The sequence below is a fragment of the Pleurodeles waltl genome, chromosome 3_1 (assembly GCF_031143425.1).
Source record: "Pleurodeles waltl isolate 20211129_DDA chromosome 3_1, aPleWal1.hap1.20221129, whole genome shotgun sequence".
Classification (NCBI taxonomy): domain Eukaryota; kingdom Metazoa; phylum Chordata; class Amphibia; order Caudata; family Salamandridae; genus Pleurodeles; species Pleurodeles waltl.
In genome coordinates, this window is record NC_090440.1 from 89,221,727 (window position 1) to 89,248,804 (window position 27,078).

Consider the following 27,078-nt stretch of genomic DNA (forward strand, 5'->3'; position numbering starts at 1 on the left):
AGGCTGCTCTCGGGAACTTCACACGGGACGGATACCTTTGACTGACTCCCTGTATCAATTGGTCGGGAGCAGCCCATTGTTTTAGGAGGGGTGGCTCCCTCTCCTCTCCAGCGGGCTCTCTCTATCCACCTCCAGTACCAGGCCAGTGTCCTGGGTGGCAGTTCGTGGCGCTTCACCCCTCCTCTGCTCCTGTTTTTTGTTGTCTCTTTGGCCTGTTTTTTTTCCGGACGGGGACCTGGAGCGGCCTGCAGCCCACCCTCTAACGCTGCCCGGGTCTGTTGGTTTTGGAGATGGGGATCAGATAAGCAGGAGCTCGGATCCCGCCTGATAAAGCCGCCCAGTGCCTTCTGCGGGACCTGTTGCTGGGCCACGCGTCTTTGATGGGACCCCTTGCGCGCCTGGCACCCCGCGCTGACCCGCCCCGAGGAGCCCGTGGTCCGGCCATGCCACAATGCTCATAGTGTGGATTCTGCTGCTGGGGCTGGTGGGTTCCAGCTTGCAGGGGGGCGCCCCTTCCGTGTCTAGGACCAAGGGGCAGCGGGGAGCCGCGTCCAGGGCGCCTTGCGCCAAGGGCCAGTCCTGCGACCCCCGGCTGCGCAGGGACGCCGGAGGCCGCGGAGGAGTCTACGAGCACCTTGGGGGCGCGCCCAGGCGCAGGAAGCTCTACTGCGCCACCAAGTACCACCTGCAGATACACCTGAACGGGAAGGTCAACGGGAGCCTCGAGAAGAATAGCGTCTTCAGTGAGTACCAAGCCGAAGCACCTGCGATGCTGCGCTCTGTCTAGAGCAGTGCGCAGCAAGATAGCTCCATGGGTTAGGCGCGCGCTGCTGAGATGCGCGCGCTGCTGAGATGCGTACAAGAATAGAGAATAGTCTGTCTTACATTTAACCCTCCACATTCCTAAACGCCCAGTCCTCCATATCAGTACTACACCTCAGCAAACTATAGGTGCGCGCACGAGAATAGTGGGTCTTAACTTTCACGCTCTCCGTTCTCCATCACTTCACGGTTTTAATTCTCATCCTCGATGTCAGCACGGTAGCGCAATGGGCTAGTCGCCTGCTGCAGCCCCCCGATAACAGATATAAGCGCTAGTACATATTGTCCACCATTTTCATGTAAAAATAGACTTTTCACAGATGCTTATCAGGATATCTCAGCTGGTTAAGCGCCTGCTGAAATCTGTGTGCAACTTACAAGACTCTGGTATGAAACTCAAAAAGATTTCATAGGACTCACGCACCCTCCCCTCATTGCCTGGGTTTTGGCATCCTTATAAATCAGCGGGTTAAACGTTAGCATCCGTGATCTGGGAGCCGCCTGCGAGGCCCCTTCACCATCTCACTTCCCACGATCGTTCAGTGGGTTGAACGCCTACTGCGGATGTTGGAACCTAAAGTCCATTAAGACTTTCATCCTTCCGGTGTGGATGAAATGATACTTATTACCAAACACCACTGCTTTCCTAACGTATTTCCCTCCATGGTAGCGGTAGATACTGCACTGCAGCCCAGACCATTACTTTTGGGGGTGCACACGGACCGTGTCCTTGCACCCCACCTTTACTTGGAGGATATTGAAACGCCTAGAAGCACCCTTTGTAGATGTAGGGGCACTGTATGGCAATGCGTCCGGTCAAGGTGTGCGCATCTTTTATGAAACTGGTACAGGTCAGAGCGAGGAGAAGTCAGCCCTGCACAGCAGAAAGGCAAAGACGTCACGTCACGTACAACAATCTGACACAGGATGGGCACTTACTGAGAATATGTTGGATTGGTAGAACGACCCCCCGAACCTCACACACACAGTTTATGATAAAAATTGAACGTCCCGGTCTCAATAAACGGATCAACTTTTAGGTCAATGTCAGATAAAACAGGTGTTTCATTGATTGAAAGGTCAGAGAATCTCAGCCGCCTCCCAGAGAGGCAGCGCTCCGAGCAGACCAGGAGATCAGAGGTTGCAAGCCGATCTGAAGGACGTGCTTGGTTTAGTGTCTGCTGGGTTTAAATGCTATGTGCATTGGCCCTCAAAAGAAGTGAGGACGCCACCTCAGAGAAATAGCATTTAGGAAACGAGGACGGCGAATTAATTGTGCGATTTTACATATATTTATGACTTGGCACTTTTTGTTTATTTTCCCGGATAAATTTCAAATACTCTTTTTCAGATCAGATCCCATCAAATAAACCATCCCCATCCTCGACCCTCCTCTTGAGACACCGCACAATGTTTCATGGTTTTGTAATTTTTGCAAAGCAGGTTTCTTGGCTGCTGCCACAGCGCCTCTGCTCAGCGCGTGAGGGGCGCGCTTGAAACCCAGCCCGCGAGGCGCTTGAGTTGAAAACAGCACATCGTGCTCCTGTGTCAGCGGCGGCCGCGGTGTGGGGGTGCACATGAAGGACACGGTGACACCCCTATAGTTAGTTCTTCCCTACGCTCCGCCAGTGGCAGCCTCTGCCATCCGTGGGTGCATGTAAAGACACCCCTCTAGCCCACACCTTCTCGCCCCCAACTCTCCGCCATCGAAATCCTCTGCTATCCGGGGGTGCTTGTAAAGACACCCCCCTAGTAGCCCCCACCCACCCATCCGCCAGCGGCAGCCTCGCCATCTAGGGGTGCATGTAAAGACATCTCTAGACCCCGCCTCCCATCCCACCCTGCAGCCCCTGCCGTCCGGGGGCGCACGTGAAGCCCTCTTTTACCATTCCCGTGCGTGCCTCAGAACAAACAGCAGGGTTGTCTGCCCCAGTGAGCTGCGGGGACAAAAGGCGCACATTTTCCATCAGCTACAAAGGATGGAGACCGCAGCTTTTCAAGTTGTCTCTGGTTTCAGGAAGTTCAGGGGATGAATGGGGCGCCCCGCCTAGGGAGCCTCGTGTGGCCATAGAGCTGCGAGATAAAGCACTCCAGCCTGGGGGTTGGGGGGGGGGGCACCCCCAGCTCCCCACGAGCCCCCCAGAAAGCCCTGCCTTGGACCCGCTACTACCCTCTCCTGCTCAGGCTGGAGGTAGGTAAGGAGGGGTGGGGGGCTTGAGGGAAGAAACCCCCCACCCTCAGCTAACTGTCACTTTGGGTAACAATCCGGGTTACGGTCGCAGGGTTTATGTTCACACGCGTCACTTCCTTTCAAAGCTCACTCGTCTCAGATAACTCGTCTTCCACCCGGGGGACATGGATTGGACACGTTTCTGTGTGTCTAGTGCAATGTTTTAAACACATTTTTTATATATTTGGTGTGATGTTGCTTACATTCATGCTTTTAAAGGGAGGTGGAATGGCAGAACCTTCAAATAAATCTGCCCACTACATGTTAACACCTGCAACACTGTGTCATAACCAACACATGTATTAGTAGACAGTCGAGTACCGCATGTATGACTCAGCTTACGAGTGATGACCCACACCCACCTACGCAGATCTGTGAGTTTAGGATGCATTTTCATAGTTCTCAACATACAGCTGCATAGCACTGAAGAAGTCGATTTCAGGAAGGATGAAAGGACGGAGTTGTCCCTGCAGTATTCAAACAGGTGACCTGCAGCTCGCACTGAGATCACAGCAGCGGGCCTTTAGCATCGCAAACTCTCTTTTAAAATGGAATGTGGCCTATTGGTTAAAAGCTTCATGCTTTTATGGTTTGAACCGTGTATGTACATATATGTATTATATATACATATATGTCATATGGCCTACTGGTTCAGATGCTTCATGTGAAAACACACATATATATATATATATATATATATATATATATATATATATATATGCATATATATATATATATATATATATATATATATATATATATATACACACACACACTCTCAAGTACGCACACTCACAAATTAAATGTTTGGTTTGGCTTTATACAACACTTGTGAATCCCGATTTTGCTATTTCCCTAGCCCATAACACTTCACACAGTAAGATGATAGAACTAATTTAAAGATTCCCAAAAGGATAACAGGCTGAGCACTACTAGATTTCTACCTCCGACCTGAGATTACACAGGAACGCATTACATAGGGCTCTGTCAGCCCGCCACATTTCTACCTCTGACCTAAGAGTCACAGAGGAATACCTGAAGAGGGCGCACCAGCTATTTTAATTTTACCTGCCTGTGTGTGTGTATGTTTATATATATATATATGATGTAGGCAGTAGCCTATATGTGTGTGTGTGTGTATCTATATATATATATATATATATGATGTAGTGTAGTGGGTAGCAGACTGTGTGATCACGCTATGCCCCCTGCCTTCTAGTGACTGATATATATATATACTCGTGGATGGCATTTCACTGCTGAGTAAGTGCTGAAGGTTCCAAATGAAGAGTGAGGTGCGTGTGATATTGCACGGTCTGCTACCTCCTAAGTTTGCTATGGTCGATTGAGGCAATCAATAATGTATTTTTATTTTATCCGGAGGGGGTGGAGCGTTACAACGTGCTTCACTCCCCACATGACTGCCTCAGACTGCTTGTTCATAGTTCCTAGAGTAACCACAATGCATCATTCTTTGGGGTGGTAGGGGGCATCTATCGCAGCTGTGTGTGTATATAGATATCGGCACATCATGTAATATGTGGCTGTATCCTGGGCACACAGGTATTTGATGATCTATCGCTTTAGCTGCTGTAGTTTGTCATTTGAAGTACCTCTGTAGCGTTATAACCACAAGGCTGCATGAGTAAAGCCCTGGGGAAGAGGCTTGAAAAACTAAGCTGCGAGGCAGTGTTTAGCTACCGCATTGTGTTGTAGCACTGGTATAGCGCTTCCTAAACCTATTTGAGACACTGAAGCGCTAATCCACAAACTATCATTGAATTACGCAGTTTAGCGGACCAGGGTGAGAAGGTACATAGATCATATTTTATATTATTTGTGTTTTTGGTTACGTTGTATAGCGCCGCATACCCCTTTCGAGGCGCCGAACAGCATTTTGGCGGATGGGTCGCACGAGACTCTGCAGGCTGTGCTTTGTTGGAAGAGCGCGGCTTTCTAGAGTGACCTATGATCGGAGTATTGGGAAGAAAATAAGGTTTGTCTGCAACTTTTCTTAGTCATGCCCCTGTCCGACTCTAACCTGGGCTCCGTATACCTTACCTTTCAGTTCGCTCAGCCTGCTGACACATGCATAATCCCTTTTACCCTAAACAAGTGGCTAGCACCGGCTTTGTCAACTTCAGGAGTGTAAAACACCGAGTTAAACACCTGTGACTTTCAAGTAGCAGCAGGTAGGAGCGCACGTGCATTAACCCTCATGGTTATTGCAGGGGTGTCTAAGAAAGGCACGCGGGGATACATACGTACACTATTCTCGCGGCTGGGGTCGGACTGGGTGCGTATGTGTGTGTGTGAACCCGTCTGGTGGCCACACTCCGAGTCTCTGATGCTGGCGCCGTCAGCGTACGTTTGATGAATACAGGGCTGACCAGTTTATAATATTCAGGCGGGAGACTTAAACCTGCAAAATAAAGTTTTTAAAGTTGAAAGGGTGGGGGTGAAAGCATTCTCAATATTTGTCATGGCATTGCCCGTGGACAAGGAGTTGAAAGGGACAGCGTGAGAAGGGGCTGGACCAGGGAGGACTTTATAACAGTGTATGGAAGGGAGACACAACACGATCATCAAAGTCTGATGTAACGAAATGTGTGAAACACCTAGGGTGTGTGGGATCCATCCATTCGCCCGCCCGTCGTCCATCCATCCATCCATTCCTCCGTCAGTCCGTCCATCCGTCCACCTACCCACGCAGTCCGTCCATCCATCCATCCATCTATCCATCCATCCATGCGTCCGTCCGTCAGTCCGTCCACCTACCCACCCCGTCCATCCATCCATGCATCTATCCATCCATGCATCCATCCATCCATCCATGCATGCATCCATCCATCCATACATCCGTCCGTCAGTCAGTCCATCCATCCATCTATGTGGACTGCATGTCTTTCTTTCCTTCCTAACACTAAATGATCACTGTCAGGGTAGGACCATTTTGAAAGCATACATCTGAAAGCTGGTATACATGTTGTACAGTATGTACTACGGTGAAGCAAAAGAAAGACATGCCTGTTACCGTCGGACATCATCACCTCTGCTGCGCTCTTGTGGAAAAGGAGGAGGGTACAGTCGGAATGTCTGGCTGTAAGCTCCGCGTGGGACTATAGAGTTAGCGGCTTGAGAACAGTAATAAAGCACATATCTGCAGTTGTGGTACCCATCAGTACACGAGTGAGGCAAGCAGAGGATGTGTAGTGCGCCAACAGGGGAGCTGGCAACAAGTCAGTGTTCGGTCAGTTTTAAAGGAGCATCGTTGTGCTGGGATTTGAACTTTGGAAGAGGGGGCGGGAGGCTGCGGCCAGAGCTTTCTAAATGTAATGTTCGTTCCTAGAAAGCGTGTTTCAGGCTGGACGTGTTTTTTAAACCATGGCCCATATTTATAATGTTTTAGCGCCGCATTTGCGTAATTTTTTGACGCAAAAGCAGCGGGAACACAAAATACAATTATATTTTGTAAGTTTACGTCAAAAATGACGCAACTGCGGCGCTAAAAAAGTATAAATATGGGCCCATGTGTTTTGAGAAGCAGAGCAAATCTGCGTTTTAAGGGTCCGTGTTTGTCGCTCGATTTCAGTTCGTGTGGGAGGTAAAAGGGGGAATTTAAGTGCATGGCCTTGTCTGTGAAACTCTGTGTAACAAGGAGGGTGAATCTCAAGTGTTAGTTATTTTAGAGAGCTTGGACCACGAGTAATTCTGTCACATTTTCTGGCCTCAATCAACCTGGCAACAGAATTAATTGTTTCCAGTCTACCTAGACGCACATTGGACATCCACCCATCCACTCAAATCCATCCATCCATTCATTCACTTTTTTCGGCGCTGTGTATTTCTGCCACCAATCCATCAGTGTAGTTATGGATCTGTAGAAAACTATCCTAGAGACAACATAAGTTAATTTAGTGGACAACTGATGCAAAGCAGCCAAGCCCATCACTGTGCTCCTAACAAGCCAGTCCAGTGCATCCCATGTATTTCCTGCCTTAGAATGGTGCACGCTTTTCTTTATGTTATTTGATGTTGTAATTAGCTTTCAAGAAGCCCAACATGGGCTTCAGGGCACTTTGCGAGAGAAGGTTGATTGTCCGCCGTTAGATAGAGAGGGTGGGCAGATGAGATAGAGCTGGAGTCCAGCCTGAGCAGTAAGGTTCTTAAGTCTTTGTTCAATTTCTTCAAATAGATGAGTGGATGAATGAATGAATTAGTTGAAAGGAATCAAAGAGTACATGCAATTACCACTCTCGGTTCTCCTCAACCACCTGTGAGAAGCATTCCATAAAATTAAACCTCATTGTAAAGTGAAAATGTACGGTGTTCTTAACATTAGGTGTAAAATGTGTATGGAAATGTACTGTGTAGAAAATGAAACTGGTTGCCAAAACAAATAACATGGAAAGAGGGCAAAAAAAGTCAAGGCGAAATGATGAAAACAAACCAAATAACGGAGAAAAGCCTAATGAAAAATGAAAGATAAGGGGCAAGAACAGAAAGTGTCCCAAGGTCGCCCAAAAATGGTATCCTTTCGACTGTAGGCAACTCTAGGGGAGGAAGCATCAACATTTATTTAAACAAAGTTTTAGAAAGTGCTGGCACGTCACCCAGACCACTTTGTAGGGCTGATGAGCAAATATAAACTAAAGGAAGGATGGGTTAGAGACTAGTCATAAGGAGTTGAGAGTCCTTCAACCAGCAGTGTTCAATCGCTACCCTGGAATGCATGGTTCTGGCTGAAAGCTGCCCTGAAGTTCTGCTTCCAACAGTTCCCAGAAATGGAGGTAGATGCTTTGAGCTTGGACCCAAGGCACGGTGGTGGCCCTAGTTTTAGGCCTTGGACTCCTAAGGATGTTCTGTCGTGTTTCAGTCTCTTGAAGGTGCAGTGCTGGATCCGCTGAGAGGAAGCCGAGGGCCAGTGACCGGCTGGTACAATTCAGAGACCAGTGTTAGTAGGTCACCAGGACCTGTACCTTCATATGTTTGTATTTAGGTTTTATCCTGGGGTTCACCGTGAGTCACTGAGCTGTCTCAGGCCCAGCTCAATGTGCTGGTGTGAATGAGGTATATCCTGGCTGCCTGGCTATGCACTCCTTGAAGACTGGCGATTAGTTTCTTGGGCAGGCTGTTGTGGCTGGTACAATTCAGAGACCAGTGTTGGTAGGTCACCAGGACCTGTACCTTCATATGTTTGTATTTAGGTTTTATCCTGGGGTTCACCGTGAGTCACTGAGCTGTCTCAGGCCCAGCTCACTGTGCTAGTGTGAATGAGGCATATCCTGGCTGCCTGGCTATGCACTCCTTGAAGACTGGCCATGAGTTTCTTCGGCAGGCTGTTGTGGCTGGTACAATTCAGAGACCAGTGTTAGTAGGTCACCAGGACCTGTACCTTCATATGTTTGTATTTAGGTTTATCCTGGGGTTCACTGTGAGTCACTGGGCTGTCTGTGGCACAGCTCACTGTGTTGGTGTGATTGAGGCATATCCTGGCTGCCTGGCTATGCACTCCTTAAAGACTGCCCATGAGTTTCTTGGGCAGGCTGTTCCAGCCTACATTACTACCCCAGGCATGCCATCGCGGAAGCTTGAATCAGCGCCATACGGGCATTGGTCTGAACCTAGGGATGTCCTCTGTAGCGCAGCAAAGACTTCTTCATTGTCCTTTCATTGCTTAAAGGTCTGGGCTAGAGGGGTCTGGAGGGAGAATTGGTACCACTCAGCTCGTGTTCTCCTCTAGCTTGGGAACAGTTCTAGGTTTTATAAGAAGCTACCAAAGATCTATGCACACTTCACTTTCTTTAATACTTACCATGCTCCAGGATATGACTAGCCATGCCCAATTTACATATGTTAATATGACTGACTGATGAATGATCCTGGCTGCAAAGGACTTGGATTCCAAGGAAAACCATCCTTAACCAGGAAGGACGAAGTTTCTCTTGCACCAAATGATTAAGTTCGAGCACCTGGTTAACCTATCAAGTCATTTCACCACATGCTTCGAGTCATGCTATGGAGAATGCATGGTACACAGTACCCAAAACATGGATAACATGTCATGACAGCATAACACAATTTAGCATAAATAATCCAAGACAACATAAAATGACATAACATGATATTACATATGTTTATTTCTCCAAACCTGTTTTGCTTGCATGTTTGCAACGTTTTTCGTTTAAATGTCTCTCTGTCATGGGTATAGCGAGAATGCTGTGGTTTGGGGCAGCATTCTCAGTTTGCCGTTTTATTGATCGTCCAGGGTTAGACTATCTGCTCTTTCTAAAGCAAAAAGCAACATTTTCTGTACATTAATGTTAGTGCTTCTATAGGGTTGTGGAATGTGAAGAGCCAGTACAAGAGAGTTCCATTTTTAATATGTGGGGCTCGATCCTCTAAAACATGTTAGGAATTAACACGTGGGTTAAAATAGGAGTTGCGCTTTCCACCCGGGTATCAATGTTGTAATTTCATGGTACCAGATGCAATGTATGCACTGCTTTTGGTCCACTTTTTATCCATATATATATATATATATATATATATATATATATATATATATATAATTCACATAAACACTCGGACTGCAGGAACACCACACAGCGGTCCCGGGTGGGCTCCGAGAGGCCCTAATAAATCCTCCATCTCTCCTCCAAATAACAGGAGACCCAGGACACCTCCAAGGTGCAAATCAATTTATTTCAGCACACAAATCCAACGCGTTTCGGCAGCAGCCTTACTCATGGATACATCATTGTTACAGTGCCCCAAGTTAAAAACCATGCAATCCTAGACATAAAAAACAGACAACATCTCAAATCCCCACCAAAAGACACAAAATGTGTCTTGCATACATATTAAACAAATGAAAACAAAACAACTATTGAGGCCAGCGCCCAGAGGTGAGCAGGTTTATAGAAATATATATGGTAATGCTTACGACTGGGTTCTTAGCACTTTGAGAAGATAAGGAAGCCACCGCACAGGGACATGATGTGATTTACAGAGACATGCATAGTTTGCACACAACTACAACAGCTGGCTCTTTAGCCTATAAAACACTGCCCCACTGTGTAATAGATAAGGAGATTAAAAATTGTGATTTTAGCATCATGTGTGATACTAGGGCAGGCGAAGTTCAAACCGTCCCCTCCAAAGACTTGAGTATTTGGAAAGTTCCTCTTACTAAAGCTGAGAAGTTTTCTGACTCCTTACAGTTTCACCAGTGGGTAGGTTGTGGCCTGGACAAACAGGCAGTTTTATATCTGCAGGAAGTCCCACCCATGAAGGGCGGGACATCCTGTGTCAGTTACAGATATTAAATTGCAATGATGGCTGAGCGGTTGATGGCGTTTGAAGGCATAGGGACATTGCATACCGGGAGGGCGTCCATTGAAAGGTGGATGGGGCCTTAAACACTAGGTGTCTGACATGAGGAAGTGTGGGTGGGGCAGGAGGCGTGCAGGGAAAACCTCTGAGAGGTAACAGCTCCCAAGCAGCACCAACTTACCTGCTGCTTCTCCTGGTCCCTCGCAGCTGCATGAATGCGTTCTCCTGCGCAAAAAGCCACTAAAGCTGGCATCTGTTGGTTTTAACTTTGCGCGCTTTGCACTTCGCAAGCTTTTTGAGGTCGCAATTTGCTGATTTTGTCACTACATGCATACCTACGTGATGCAGTGTGTGATCTTCGACTTACATTGATGTACTAGTGCCCTGCTCCGAAACCTTAAATACTGGGAATGCTGAGAAAGTGCTATGGCCCGCAGCCTGTGCCAAGCGCTACATTAAATAAAACAAACAAATAATCAGCCTCAGGCTGGTGTATTGGCAAAATGGCAACATTCTTGAAGGTCCACTATAAATTAAAGGTCGGTAGAGCCAGTCACAGGCCAGGTTTGTGTCTGAAAAGCTGAATGCGCCCGGGAGACACAACCACCTGTTGGGTGAGTGCCCCTGAACGTGAGGTTGGGGTCAGCCAGTCACACATCACCCAGATACAGTCTGGCAGTAGCACCCTGAGTGCCCACGCGGGCCATCCCGCCTGGGGGCACGTCCCACCGCCCACAGGCAGCAGAACAAGGGCTCGAGACCCAGACGCTCGTGCTGGTCCAGCCGAGACACTTTGCCAACACGTCTGCCCCTCCGGCCACAAGGACGTCGGAAACGCCGCGGCCTTGGCTTGCTTTGATGGCACAGAGAGACTTACAGAACATCGGAGGTTATTGATGTCGATTGCGGAAGCCCGCGATTTCCTCCCCGAAGAAAGCGCCGCTTATCAAAGGGCCTCGCAGGCTCCTCTCAGGCCGCGCCGAACCGCGGAGGAAGCATCATTCGAACCAGCTGACCCTCGTTTGGCTAATTGTCCGGGGCCGCTTGGAAGTGGCGGCCGAGGCAGACTGGGGCAGCGTCGAGGGGGGCTGAGATGGCCCCGACAAGCCAGGAAGCCGCAGCTCTGCCCGGGGCCCTGGGATTAGACCCTCTCTGCAGTTAGCATTCACTGCCCTGGCCGGGGAGGTTCACACGGCTCTCGGCTGGACCCCTCTGCCCCGGGCTCACGGGAGGCTTCGTGACGACACCTCCAGGCGAAACAGGCAGCCCGCGTCCTCTCGGGCTCACAAGCATTGGGCACGTCATCCTTGCACCGTAACACGGGACGGGGGCATCGTAACCTCACTACTCACTTGTAATACATTATTACAAGCTCTTAGAGACCGCAGGCCGGAAATAAGAATATCATCTACGGGAGTTTATGGAGAGATATACAACAACAACAATAATAATACTAATGATAACCACTATAATAACATCAATAATGACAGTACTTTAAATTCTGCCATCCACAGTAATTGCAATACAAAGAAAAATAAACATTTTACATCAGCTGTTACCTATAGTACTGCATACACTCATACAAATAATCACAACGGACTTCAAGCAGCAGAAATTATTCAACTACTACCACTAATGACTTTAGAAGTAGTAAGACAAGTAGCAATGCATTATTTCTAGTGTATAAGTAATGGTTAAATAGTAATATTGCAATGACTATTACTAATATAAGTATTTATACTAATAAAAATATACATAATAATACCCAGAATACTGCTAATATAACCAGAATAATCATAAAGTAAATATGGACAATAATTACATAAATAATGGGTCATATTAGAGTACTTAAAATTAATTTTTCTCTTCAAATTTAATCAATGTATGTACACATAGATATATAAACACATATAGCTATATATTTATTTGTATATGTATATGTGTGTGTGTGTGTGTGTGTGTATATATATATCTCAAAACACAACAAAACCCTTTCAGGGTTAGACTGATGCATAAATTATGCAAAAAAAAAGAGAACTCTGGGTAGTTCCCACATTTAGATGGAGAACAGCTCCAGTAAGGAGCACCCTGCAACACCAGCAACACTAGATTTGCTCACCTCAAATGTCTGCTTATCTAGCAAAGTTTTTAAGCATAGGATCAGCACAGTGCTATCCACGCCGACCTAGACAGGGACAAAGTCTTTTGCCATTTGTACAGCATAATCTTTAAGCATAGGATCCTTGCACGTCTAATAAAGTACATTCAGAGTGCAGCATGATCATTTCTTTAGACAATAATATATATATATATATATACACACACACACACACACACAATATCAGCTTTCAACTCTTTCCCATACAGCTTTATCCATCTTTTGTGACTTTTCTTTTTCTGCTCCACCCTCTCTGCTCGTAGTTCTTTTTCTGGACATTTTTCAGATTTTATATTTCAGGATAGATCTACTTTCCTAATCCTGAATCGTGTGTACAGCAAGATAGATCAGCGGGCTCATGCATCCTATGCAGTGGTCAATTCCACAGTTACATGTTTAATTCCCAGCTGAGCTGACTCCACCAGTGATCCTTGTTGATAAAAGAAGTACCATTGGCCTGGCCAATTGAAATTATAGCTGCAAAATTACATACTCTACGCTAGCCAATACTCTGTTAATAAACACAATAATATGAGTGCACGGCAAGCACTTTTCATTTTGTGTGTGTATGTATCATGTGCACTCCAAGGAATACCTGTACGTGGCATGCATGGGACTCACTCCAGAACAACTCCCTCCCCACAGGGCAGCTCCAGCAGGTCTCAGCAGGGCCCTGAGTGGATGAATGGCTCAGTGCCTAATTTGTGCTTATTGTTCCCGGTGCTGAGCACTGGCACTTATTTTTGAGGGCCGGCGTTTATTCTTGTGAATCAAACATTTGCTGCAAGCAAAAGATACACATGGGAAAGACGGAGGAAGAGTAAAACTAAAAAGCGTCAAAAAGGTAGAAAGCAGAAAGCTGCCAGAGTGAGCTGAAGGGGCAGGGGGTGCCTGTAAATGGGTTAAAGAAGCCCGAGATTGCTTCCGGATTACGCTGCCTCACTATTCTGTGCTCGCACATTTAAATGCAGCAGCCGCGTGTTTAAGAGGAGGCCTTTGGGCACTGACACGTTTTTATTTACAAATTAAGCACTGGAATGGATGGACTGCTGAAATCACGTTTCTCAGAGACAGGTGACAGAATTCAGACAGCAGGGTGTGTTATTTCAAAACTGTAACCTAAGCTGGTCCTGAGTTCCTAGAGGTTGGCTCTGGATGTGGGCTTCTTTAAATCTTGGTCTGGCTTAAGAGAACCTTCTAAAGAGAAGAATCTTTTGTTCATAAAATAACAACGTATATTAATGTAAGAATAGGACTCTGTTTATGCCGGCTGCCTTTCAGTGCATTTTATTGTCCGTCGTTTGTGTTAGTCGTAATTATGTGGTGTGTGTCTCCACCAGACAAACCTGTTTTGTTAAGTGTTCAGAGTATGAAAGAGAAACTAAACACAAACTTTGAAAACCACCTCTGCTTGGGTAGCAGGTTTCTAGGATGTATTTTTATTTAGAGCTTGTGATAGTAACAAAGAACACCGTGATTGGAAAGTTTGCAAAACACAACCCTGTGTTGCGTTATGTCCTCAAAATGCTGATGGAGACCATCCAAACAGCTGGCTACCACACCACACACCCGATTTAGATTTCAACTTTACCTTCGCACTGCCCTTTTCAATATCATGACAATATTGAGAAAAAGTGCCTACATTAGAATTATAAAATGTGCTGTAACCTAACTAGTAACAAAACCGGATCTTCTTGTTTCTAACAAAGATGACAATAGGGTGCTTGGCAAATCAAACATCTTACACAAACAAAACACAAAATATATGATCAGAGAAGAGATTCACTGTTAACACAATGCTAGACAAACCTATTGACTTTGTCAAAGTGTTTCTTCCTAGCATCAATGCTCAGCTGTGGGACTACTTGGGAATACCAAACACACTTGTAAAAGCCTGAGTGGGATGGGGGGATTGATGGAAAGGACTTAGATAGAATCCCTCAGCTGTATGACTGGTAACGTAGCTCTCTGTGTACAAAGTAAATGTCAGAATTTAGAATTTCATCAGGGCCAGTGCTGCCTTTCATCATTTGAGTGTGCCCAAAATCAGTGACTTTTAGTCGGGCAGTGCACCTAATACAATTTATTCTATGTGGTCCATTGTACAAAAACTCAATATTATCATAGATCTCAAATATTCCCATTCACATGGGTGAGCAACTCTCAAAATTCTCTTTTTGTCACTCTGGTTCTTGCAGTTTGGCAGTCCCCTTTATGCATTAGAAACTACAGGTACCATAATGCACAAAGCAGGATTACATGAGGCACTCACAGCTGGCTTGGGACATCCAGGCCATGGGAAACGGTGGCCATGTGAGTGTGAAGGTGCATTCCCCCCTCACATGCTGACACAGGGCTGCTAATGATCTCACCCAGCCCAGTAAGGCAGCTGCCAGGGGCCATGGAAGACAAACTGGCCGGATTATGTGCTTGACTCCGGGCCGCCCTGCATGGCAGTTTAGCCCCTGCAGACCTCGGCAGCAGCTTTGTCCTGAGACAGAAACAGCCAGCATTGTCACTGCTTTTTTTTCTTTTCCCCCTTAAAGCTCCGTGTCGCTCTACAACCTCCCTCTGAAAGGCATTAGCAGGGATTTAGACCTTTCTTTTTCATGGGATTACACGAACTTCTAGTTCAATGGTATTCTCTTTCATTCAGAAACTGTTCAATCGCCAGCAAGGCCAGGCATTTGTTTGAGGATGCTTTAAAACTTGTTAAGGGGCTGTAATATGCCCCTAAGTTGCGCTGCTAACACAACTGTTGTTCTACCTCTTATGTTTAAGCCCTGTTCATGTAGCGAAACATTTAGTGGGTAAACAGGCCCTGGTATGTGAATGTGTGCATACATGTGCACATAGGTGTTTTACATTTGTAGGTTCGTGTACAGAATTGGCACAGTATTTTGCAACATTCGTAAAGGTCTGTGGAAAAATTTGCAACTTTGAAAATTTCTCTTTGGTACTACAGCGTAACAATTGTGACTTTTGGGACTATTTATGTCACACATATCTTATTTTCAATTAACAGAATGGTTCTGCACAGGATAACAGAGAATAGTCTTCACAACGGTTGGTGGAAGTTCCGGCGTTGGTTGTTGTACGCGGGTCCTTAGTTGTATAGAGCATTGTGTGCATGGGTGTGTGGTCAGCAGCTTGAATTGGCATCTCTTCTGTACAGGGAGCCAGTGGAGTTGCCTGAGGTGGGGTATGATGCAGAATCATCAGGAAAGGCCGAGGATCAGTCTTGCTGCGCATTCTGTATGGTCTGAAGTCTCTGTAGGAGGTGTGCAGCAATTCCTACTTAGAGGACGTTGCCATCGTCCAGTCAGCTGGTGATGAGGGCCTCTGTCATGGTGCTTCTCGTGTGTAGGGGTAGCCACTTGAAGATCTTTGTAGCATGCACACAGTGAGGAAGCAGGCAGAGGAGATGGCGTTGATCTGTGATTTCATGGTGAGCTCGTTGTCGATGATTCTGAGGTGTCTAGCATGGTCGGAGGGAGTGGGTGGAAGTCCCAGGCCTGATGGCCACCAGGAGTTGTTCCATGTTGCTACTATTGCTAAAGATCAGTACTTTCATCTTGTCTGTATTCAGCTGCAGGCAGTTGTTCTTCATCCGGTCAGCAACGCTTGTCATGCATCTGTGGAAATTGGTTCTGGTGGTGGAGGGGTCGTGAGTTAGAGTATGAGTTGGGTGCCATCTGCGTTGGAAATTATGTTGAGACTGTGAGATCTGCTGATGTTGGCCAGCGGGGTCATGTATGCGTTGAAGAGCGTAGGGCTTATGGATGAGCCCTGGGGGACACTGCAGGTGATCTTCTTGGGTTCAGAGGTAAAAGGTGGGTGGTGGATCCTCTGGATTCTTCCGGTGAGGAAGGAGGTGATCCATCTGAGTGTGTCCCCTTGGATGCCGATGTGGTGGAGTCTTTCGATCAGCATGTGGTGGGATATGGTGTTGAAGGCTGCCGAGAGGTTAAGGAGGATCAAAGCTGCTGTTTCTCCTCAGTCGAGGAGGGTTCAGATGTCGTTGGTGGCTGTGATCAGGGCAGTAGGATGTGGAAGCAGGTGTACACTGCATTGACTTGGACAGTCATGTTGAGCTTGTCATCTAGGATGATCCCTAGATTTCGTGCATGGTGTGTGGGTGTTGGCCTCCATGCCCCAGAGTACCTGTTCGCTGCTGTTTTCACAATTTCACAACATCTTGCATTTTGATTGAATTACACTTCCCTCATCTTAACGTCATCAGAGTACTGCAGTCAGATTGTACCTGGGATGAGACTAAGACCAGTACCCTGGCACAAGCAACACACTTCATTGGCTTCCTGTAAATGTTTGAGTTGCATTCCGATTTCCCTAAAAATGCACACATAAAAAATTCCCAATGACCACAACAACAAAATAAAATATTTTCCTATCTGAATGCCAATCCTTCTCCCTCAACCAAAATTAACTCCACCTCCACCTCTGCAGCTTCAGATCACGCTTCAGTTCCAAAGAAGATTGAGACTTTGACCTCACAACAGGATTTCCTTCCATATTCAGTGCCAGGAAAACCTCGTGAGCCCAACTGACATAACAGTCCGACTAGTGCTACATCATTGGTCTGTGCTATTTTGCATCAGGTATTATTTATTAGCAGTGTGCAAGTTGAGAATATGTGGGTCTCACAACTTTGCGTTATTTTGGTTTAAAACTTCACAAGTTTTGCAAAATGTAAACAATAAAAAAAAAGACCGCAACAGCTTCTGTGCGACAGCAGAAAAGTTCTGCCTGTCAGTTACGGCTGCTAGTCATTTGGTGGCTGGCAGTCACGTACTACTGTTCTCCCCTTCCAGTTCTTAAAATGGAAATTTTTATGTGGAGGTACTCCATGCCACAGAGTACTTGTTTGCCGCTGAGAAGTCTCAGTAATATTCCAATAAAAGCTTTGGAGCATTGCTGAGAAATGTCTCTACTTCCCCTTCCAAATAAAAAAAAAGTGTAGGTACTGGGTTCCTGATAGTACCTGCCCACTTAAAGCACTCCTAGCAGTGTCACCCTGAAGGGCACAAGCTATGCTCCCCCTGAGTGGGTGCAAGTGGACCTATCCCGGCGGCTGCCATTGTCACACTTTCCTGTAGCTGAATGTTTGGCCCCTCTTGGGTGGGGCATCCAGAGCAGGGCGGGACATCTGAAGGCATGAAGACGTGCAGAGTGAAGAAAGACTTTACTTTGGGCAAAGTTGAGTGACATTGGGCAACTTAGCTGCCTGTCGTCATGAAAATGAAAAATTGCCAACTTCATCCCACTTCACAGGAGAAGTAACTTTATGCACCTGTAATATTTAACATCATGTCCCATATTTTTAACTTGTGCTATTTTTCTCCATTCAATTTTTGTAGCAACAAAAGCTGTTTCACAAGAGCTCAAATAAATGTTTATATTTGGGTATTGTCTTGTTTTGCCTGAGTCATTCTCCACTGACCATTGCACTCAACCCAATGATTTGATCATGTTCCAATTTGATTTCTGCTGCAACAAAACATGATTGCAGGCTAAAGAACCAAAGCAAAACAGCACACTTTACGAATGTTTAACATAGTGCTCCAAAGTATCTTGGTTCAGACTAACCCAACCACAAAATAACAACAGCAGACCTGTTGAAATATTAAGACCCCAGGTTTTAAGCAAAGCACGGCAAAAGATCTTCTAAACTTTGTGCCAGCATTCCTTCAGCTAGTGGGTGCCTAGAGCCAATTAAGTCTACTGTGTACAAGAAATGGTTAAAGTAAACAGCGACCCACATCTGTGAAAACCAAAATATTAAATATTGATTTCTAGAACCTTTTTAATTATGCGACAGCCAAAATCAGAAAAATATTGATTTTCAGACCTTATCTACGATTTTTTACCACTATTTTAAAACCAAATGCATATTAGCGCTTTGCTTTTTTTTTTTTTACTGTAAACAGGGCAATTAGCTAGACTTTTTCACTTCATGTGCCCATGAGCACTGAATCGGATTTCATCCCAAGAATTGAACCATATTTTCCCTATGAGCTGTTAAAGATTTAATTTGACTCTCATTTGAAAGGAACTCGATTTAAGATTACATTTTTTAAACTCAAAGCAGATGTTCTATCACATTCAGACAGCTAGTCTGAGGGGTCCGATGAAATTAGGAGATTTATTATTAGAGGTTATTTTAATCATAGGCACTGGTCCGTGGTATAGTATTCAAAACAATTATTTGCACTCACTGGATTACTCATTTATCGAAATAAAGGTATATACATACAGCTATACATAGATATAGAAATATAGACATAATATACCGAATTTTATGAAATATGGCCAACTCCACTATGCTATATGAATACATTCTAGAATATCAGACAAATACAGGATGTCTTAAAATGAGATAATTTCTATGGCTGTGACCAGCGAGGCCATAGCTGTGGAAATAAGGTAAGGACTGAGGACTTTTTCAGCATCAGGACAACAGTCTGAAATCTCGCTTTCAATAATTTATAGATTGTGTGTTTGTATAGAAGAGAGGGACTGACATTGATTAGTAATTACTTTTTAAAGTTGGTACTAATATTTGTTTATGTGCTTAATTGACATTTTGGGACAGTGTACACACAATACAGGAGGCAAAACACTAATACCAGCATGCTTCTTCCCTGCCCTACTGCTGGAAAACAACTGAATTACATAAAAAAAAACAAAGAAAAGAAAATGCTAATGTGCAATACAATCAAGATGTGCCACACCATAACAATGACTTCACAAGTGAGCAATGCACTGCGCTACTGTTGAATGCAAGTATGTTATAGCGGATGCATGCATAAGGCAGTCACATCAATGTGTGCTTTATATACAGGGCAGGGTGTCCAGTGTATTCGGTGTATGTTTCCCAAATTCCTTTATGGAAATCTCTGCAGCCAAAGGCACTAGTACTTTGTGGACACGGAGGAAAGGAATCTGGCATGGTTTTGGTGTTGTTTCCCTTATATAAATGGAAATACGCAAACTGGCATGGTGATAGATGTTTTTCATTCTTTAAAAATGGGAAAATCGTCATAGTGATGTTGGCTTTAGATACTGGTCTCTACAGTGAGAAGCTGTATTGGCAATATGGTCATCAGTACTGTGGCCATGTGGAAATTATCATCAGGGAACATTTTAAGCTGAAAGACAGCTCTGCTGTTTGAGATCTGAACCTGTAAGATCAAAGCCCCAGGGTTAGCAGTAACCTGCACCTATACAATGCCAAGGAACAGCTTGGCACTCAGAGCAGATTCCTTGCTCAGTGAGCACCTTTGGCCTGTTTGAGCACAGCCAAAACAAATTGGCATAAATGTGCATCACCCAGGGCAGGTTGGTTGCTGAGCATTTTTAAGAGCAGCACATGTAGTAGATGCATAATGAATTATTGTTGGATTTGAATTTTCTATTTCCACCTTTCCTGGGGAGAACACTGTTGCAGATAGACACTGATACACCTGGGGCACGCGTGTTCACCTGCTGTGTGTCCAGCGTCTCTCTGTGGCCTATATGTTCACGTCATTTCTTGGTGAATGTGAGTCCCAGCTGTCGTCCTTCTCACAGAAAGTCAGTGTGCAATATGGAGGTGGTATGGCCAAATTTGGCAGGATTGCTATGGCTCCCACTACTCTCCTGTTCTTTGAGGGAGGACACAGCCCGTGAAGCACTGGCCAATGGCGGTCTCACCTGCTCAGTCTGAAAATGAGACCCCCAGTATGGATTCACAAGCTGAGATCATGTGGTTAAGGTGGCTGAACTAGAATATGTCTTGTGGTTAAAACACTCTTGTTTGAAGAGCTCACATCTTGTGGTTATGTTAGTCTGGGGAATCAGGGGTAAGGTCCTTTGAAGTGTTGTGGTTAAGGCATCAAGTTTGGCTTGAGGAGCTGAGGTCTTGAGGTTAAGGTAGTTGGGGTGGAGTGAGGCTTGAGGTCTTTTGCATAACGCACAGATATACAAGCCCCTAGCTCTGCCTTAATGTCACCTTATATCATTTTTCTGATGCTAAGGCGTCGTTAAGGTGGCCATTCCCCTGCGCCATATTTACAAAGTGGCGCAATTCAGGCCATTTTGCAGCCCCTTGCGCCACATTATGCCTGCATAAGGCATAATGTATACAAGGAAGGCGTTCCCACACAGAGAGGCCTGAAAAAATGGCGCAGGGAAATTTACAAGATTTCACTGCACCATTCTTTCTGTCACTTTTAACGCCTGCTCAGGGCAGGGGTTAAAGTGGCACACCCATAATAACCTATGGCCTGCATGGGCTTTGCTGCACTAGCGTCAAACTTTTTAACGCTAGTGCAGCAAAGCGTCACAACAGAGTCAAAAATGTTGACGCTGTTGTGGCAATGACCGCTATGGTGCACCGTATTGTAAATACAACGCAACCATGGTGTTGTCAGGGGGATATGGGGAAGCAAGAAAAGTTACACATTGGGACCGATGCATCACTTTCTGGTAGTTCTTCCCCTTAGTTTAGCATCATGATTTGCAGTACTCTGCAAAGGTTATACATTTTTCAGTGATGATTATACAGTTCACAGTTATTAATTTTAGTTTGTGATCCTGTGATTTATGCACTTAGTCACTGTCATGTGCCGGGATCCTTCTATTTACAAACTGATAAAAGTCTCCATCATCTAATAACCCAGCTGGAATTGTATCATCCAAAAGAGATTTACCCAACACACAACCCGATTCACTCAACAATGAAATGGAAACATCACCAATGACAAACCTACTTGCGTGGCACATGGTGTAGTAAAAAGATGGAACATAAAAATACATATTCCATACTCGATCTTACCAAATATTCTCGTTGTTTACTAAAACCTGCCTACTTCAGTGCAGTGGTATGCAGACTGACTGCTCTTTTAACGGTGGGCTCCATATTCACATCTTTTTCTGTGCCATCTTTTGCAGGCATACTGGAGATAACAGCAGTGGACGTTGGCATTGTGGCTATCAAAGGATTGTTCTCCGGCCGGTACCTGGCGATGAACAAGAAGGGGAGACTCTATGCTTCGGTAAGTCTTGCTCTCCTAAACTTGCACCTCAACTCTGTTTGGACTAACAATATGCCTGGCGCCCAGGGAACCCCAACAAGCATCTTATTTTCGAAAAAATATATTTATACCTTTGATAAACTACAGCAGTGGCAAATTCTGTTGTTCTTCAGTAAACCCAGTTACAAATACATGCAACTTCCTTAATGTTGACTTTTTTTTTGTCACAAGTGAGTGAGTCAATAACTTATAGGTAGAGTGACAGTTAAGTTAGTAAAGGCCATTAGAGGCACATGCATCTCTAAATGTGAGTAGGAGCCAGAGAGAGTATATTTTCTTAGAATGCACAGTTTTTATATCTATGACAAAATACAAGTTTAGATTTTAATTTTGCAACCTGGTGCATGCTACATCAACATACGCAGGGAGGTCATTAATAGTGAGATAATCTCTAAAATCTGTTGTAGTGCACGGGTTAACAGTATTTTTCGTTATTTATTTGCATGATTGATTCATTAAATTAATGTATATTTCACAGACTTAGGGGGTCATTCTGACTTTGGCGGTCCCGCCATCAGAATACCGCTGCGCGGTCATAAGACCACCGCAGTAATTCTGAGTTTCCCGCTGGGCTGGCGGGCGACCGCCAGAAGGCCGCCCGCCAGCCCAGCGGGAAACCCCCTTTCATGTGGATGCCGGCTCCGAATGGAGCCGGCGGAGTGGAAGGGGTACGACGGGTGCAGTTGCACCCGTCGCGATTTTCAGTGTCTGCTTGGCAGACACTGAAAATCTTGGTGGGGCCCTGTTAGGGGGCCCCTGGGGTGCCCATGCCATTGGCATGGGCACTGCAGGGGCCCCCAGGGGCCCCACGACACCCGTTACCGCCAGCCAGGTTCTGGCGGTCAAAACCGCCAGAACCAGGCTGGCGGTAAGGGGGTCGGAATCCCCCTGGCGGCGCTGCCTGCAGCGCCGCCATGGAGGATTCCCCAGGGCAGTGGGAAACCGGCGGGACACCGCCGGTTTCCCGTTTCTGACCGCGGCTGTACCGCCGCGGTCAGAATGCCCATGGATGCACCGCCAGCCTGTTGCCGGTGCATCCGCGGCACTCTGCCCTGGCGGTAGTCAACCGCCAGGGTCAGAATCAGCCCCTTAGAGTAAACCACATCAGAGTGATATGAATTTACAGGAGCAGAGAGGACTACAACTGATCGACGAGTACAGATAAGGAATGTGCAGTACTTACCACCACAATTGACAATTCCGACTTATGTCAGAGTGCCCAATATTCGCTATGAAAGACTTTTCCAAGAGCTTTCTGCCCATAAGTTAAGAAAGATCAGGAAAATGACATTAATTATATATATGGTGTTTAAGTTGACGACATATAACTTCCACCTCAATTTTGTTCTCTTTTATTGTGGTCATAGTAAAACAATCGTATATCGCATTCAGTCCAACAGCAGAAATCCTGTATTGACCACAGGGACAACAAGTGGTCAGACTGTGGGACAAGGACACTGCTAATTTTGTTTACGCTATGAGGGACCTTGTTATGTCTGGTGACTTGCATGTACTCAGCTGTCTTAGGAGCACATCCACAGCATTAACTCACTTTGTATGAAAGAGCTTTACAAATAGCAGAGCCGGTGTTCATAGCCTGTTTCATTTCCCAGACGGATAATTGCATATGCAGTCTATATATGGCACAAATGATCCTAGGCAGGGTGTGTACTGTCTCCTAGAGCAAGAAGAAAGGTGTGCACTCTTTAGGTTAATCTGTGTCTTCACACAATACACACTTATGTCTCCCTTTTTCTCTTCTCCCTTTTAGGAGACCTACAATGCAGAATGTGAGTTCGTTGAGAGGATTCATGAACTGGGATACAACACTTATGCTTCCCGGATCTACCGAACAGTTACTACCGGAGCTGGGACTAAGCGTAAAGCCACTGCAGAAAGACTCTGGTATGTTTCCATCAATGGCAAAGGGCGGCCCAGGCGAGGATTCAAAACCCGCAGGACACAGAAATCGTCCCTATTCCTGCCCAGAGTTTTGGACAATAAGGACCACGACATGGTACGACTATTTCACACAAACACTCGATACAGGGAAAGTATCGTAAAGCCCTCCAATAGGAATGAGCGGAAAAAGAGAGGACACTGAAGAAAATTTGAGTAGCAAGTGGTCGAAGAAGAATGCTCAGAATAAACCTAGCTCTGACGAGGATGCCTGCGTGGAAAACTTTGCAATTTTACATCATAACAATAACATCAGCAATATGGTGTGTTGATGGCCATGCTATGAAAACTTTTTACGTTTAGATGTTTTAGAAAGATGTTATCTAAAAGTCTTCTAGCATGGAAGAAGCATAATGAATCTCAAAGTAATCTTTGCCACCATGTCATTGATGTCTTCACATGTTTGGATCTCTTTGACTCTGGAATGGTCCATTGTAGACTTGGATGGTGAAGTAATGACGTGGGAATCTGTTTCATGAGAGTTTAGCACTTTCTCATCTGATCCACAGCAGTGACAAGACAGCATTACAGAGGAGAGGACGTAAACCAGAGACTATGTTTGAGCTAGTTAACTCTGGTGTCCACAGCAGCAGCTAAGTTTGAAACTTATATGGACATGAAGGCATCATGAAGTGACTAAATGAAGCTACAACTAACTGGGGCATCCCCAGGAGAAGATCATTTTTTATCTAATACCTATTTATTTTTTGTACTGTTCTCCCAATGACCCTGATGTCCCATGAAATTGCAACAGACTGAAATAAGAAGGATTAGTAGAAGTAAAATGTTCTACCAGTTACACAAATTATTAGAATTGTAAATTAAAACTCGAAGACATTGCATACTGTCTTGTGTTATTTAAATAAGTATCTGTAAAAAGTATAGAAAGAATATTATCCTCAATTATAAAAATAGATGTTGAAGTCCACATACATTTCTGGAGAAAGTCATCATTAATGTACATGCCATTACTGTATGACTGAAGACAAGCTCGATAAAAATATCCATTCACGTTTAATTGAGGAGAAGTTAACCAGAAACTTGACATTTTTGCTATCCTCTTCCTCTGACCACCAAGTGATATTGATGTGCACAGACCCATTTAATTGGACCACAAGGCACCAATGAAGGGTGCTACCCTTGACAATCATTTTTATAAAATGTATTCTTCATAGGTTGCTACAACTCTGCTACACTGTTGGGTATCAGTGGGCATGCCACCTTCATAAGATTCAGATTTTACTATGTTGCTGGGCCTAGCATACCATATTTACACAAACAAACAACCCACAGCATGAATAGATGAAAATAACCTCAGAGTGCATGCTTTTCGACTAACCTAGCTCTCTGACACCCAAAAGGTGTACACCTATTGAGACAGTTTATTGGGTGCCTCCTGGCATTTATGGAAAGTGTGTACCACATTGGGTATTGATGACTGATCTACTCCAGATTTCCAGGATGTCTGCATGAGGTAATTTTATATATGATGAATCTAAATGGGAATTGTTTACATAGTCAGTGGTAATCCTGAAAATGTGGCATGGATCTAAACATCATAGCCCAAAGTTGCACACTCATGATATGGGGTTTTTATATAAAGAAAGGTAACCAATATGAAGGTCAAGATTTTCAATTATATTCTATAAGCTATTGTCAGAATGCCATGATTGTTTTCTGTATCCAGAAGGTCAGTTGATGGAAAGGGCTTTTATGATGAAAATGGCCCATATGAAATGATTCGCTACAAAAGATTCTAGCTGAAGGGTATTTTATGTTGGAAAGAGGGATCCTGTGCTATAGCAAAATAAGGAGATTTTTCATATCTGTGTCAAAATTCCACAAAATGTTGTAAAAATATAAAATATACTGGTGCGGTCATTCTGGCTTCTCACATATCCCACTGTATCTTCTATGTTAGAGGATTCTTAAACAAGCTGCCTTCTTCTAACCCTTCCCATGTCTTTTTAAACTTTCACTCCAATTAAAATTTCTCTTTAGAGCAATTTGTTCCTCCCAGCTTTTCAAGTATTTATTTTTTAATATAGGAAACAGACCCTCTCTGCACTACTTTACTACCTCGCTTCTCCAAACAAATGCAACTAGTCACATTTTCTTCAATGTGTAAATTTGTCATGAAAATTTAGGAATAAGTGAGTATGAAAACTACTCAGAAAAGGTTTTGGAACTGGACCTATTTTTCATAGGGAAACACAATTTATCATTTTCTTTCCATAGAATGACACTTGTCATTAAAAAAAAACAAAAAAACAAGGAATTAAAAAAATGTTGCACAACTTTCTGTTTTGATGTTTTTATTCTATTTTTGTCATCATTTTTGCAGAAGACCAGCAGACCTGCAATATTGGAAGGGCTGCCCCAGGGTCAGTCTGTTGAGCAATCACCTGCTTTCACTATAACCCAGTATACATTATGGGGGTTATTCCAACTTTGGAGGAGGTGTTAATCCGTCCCAAAAGTGACGGATATACCACCAGCCGTATTACGAGTCCATTATATCCTATGGAACTCGTAATACGGCTGGTGGTATATCCGTCACTTTACCGTCACTTTTGGGACGGATTAACACCTCCTCCAAAGTTGGAATAACCTCCTATGTCTTTAGATACAAAGCCTGCATATCCCTCAAGCAGGGCATTTCATAAAGGATCTTCCCAGCATAAAAGCAACACTGCATCTGTAGACCTCGTCATTTCTCTGAAGCATGTTCATCGGTAGAATATATTTTGGGTTGGGAAATATAGGGGGTCATTCTGACCCTGGCGTGACCGCGGGAGCACCGCCAACAGGCTGGCGGTGCTCCCATGGGCATTCTGACCGCGGCGGTACAGATGCGGTCAGAAACGGGAAACCGGTGGTGTCCCGCCGGTTTCCCGCTGCCCAAGGGAATCCTGCTTGCAGCGCCGCCATGGGGATTCCGACCCCCTTACCGCCAGCCTGGTTCTGGCGGTTTTGACTGCCAGAACCTGGCTGGCGGTAACGGGTGTCGTGGGGCCCCTGCAGTGCCCATGCCAATGGCATGGGCACTGCAGGGGCCCCCTAACAGGGCCCCACCAAGATTTTCAGTGTCTGCCAAGCAGACACTGAAAATCGCGACGGGTGCAACTGCACCCGTCGCACCCCTTCCACTCCGCCGGCTCCATTCGGAGCCGGCATCCTCATGGAAGGGGGTTTCCCGCTGGGCTGGCGGGCGGCCTTCTGGCGGTCGCCCGCCAGCCCAGCGGGAAAGCCAGAATGGCCGCCGCGGTCATTCGGCGGCTCCCGCCGGCCCTGCGGTTACCGCGGCCGGCGGGAGTCAGAATGACCCCCATAATGTGCAAATGCAGGGTTATATTTTACCCTCAGAATTGTAAAGAAATGCATGACGTGCCACTCATCCTTGACTTATAATTGTTCTCTAATTAATGGCATTATGTATGACATGTCCCATTGTCCTTAACATTGAAAATACTAAGAAA

The 27,078-nt window shown here is 45.3% G+C and overlaps 1 protein-coding gene across 1 annotated transcript; it reads left to right on the forward strand.

Annotated features, from left to right (window-relative positions):
* On the forward strand, positions 1-24,439 carry FGF3 (fibroblast growth factor 3). Its single transcript, XM_069221901.1, has 3 exons — positions 1-743; positions 21,498-21,601; positions 23,412-24,439. Exons 1-3 carry the CDS (start codon positions 452-454, stop codon positions 23,742-23,744), a joined length of 729 nt encoding a protein of 242 aa, XP_069078002.1. The 5' UTR covers positions 1-451; the 3' UTR covers positions 23,745-24,439.
* Positions 24,440-27,078: the final 2,639 nt, after the last annotated feature.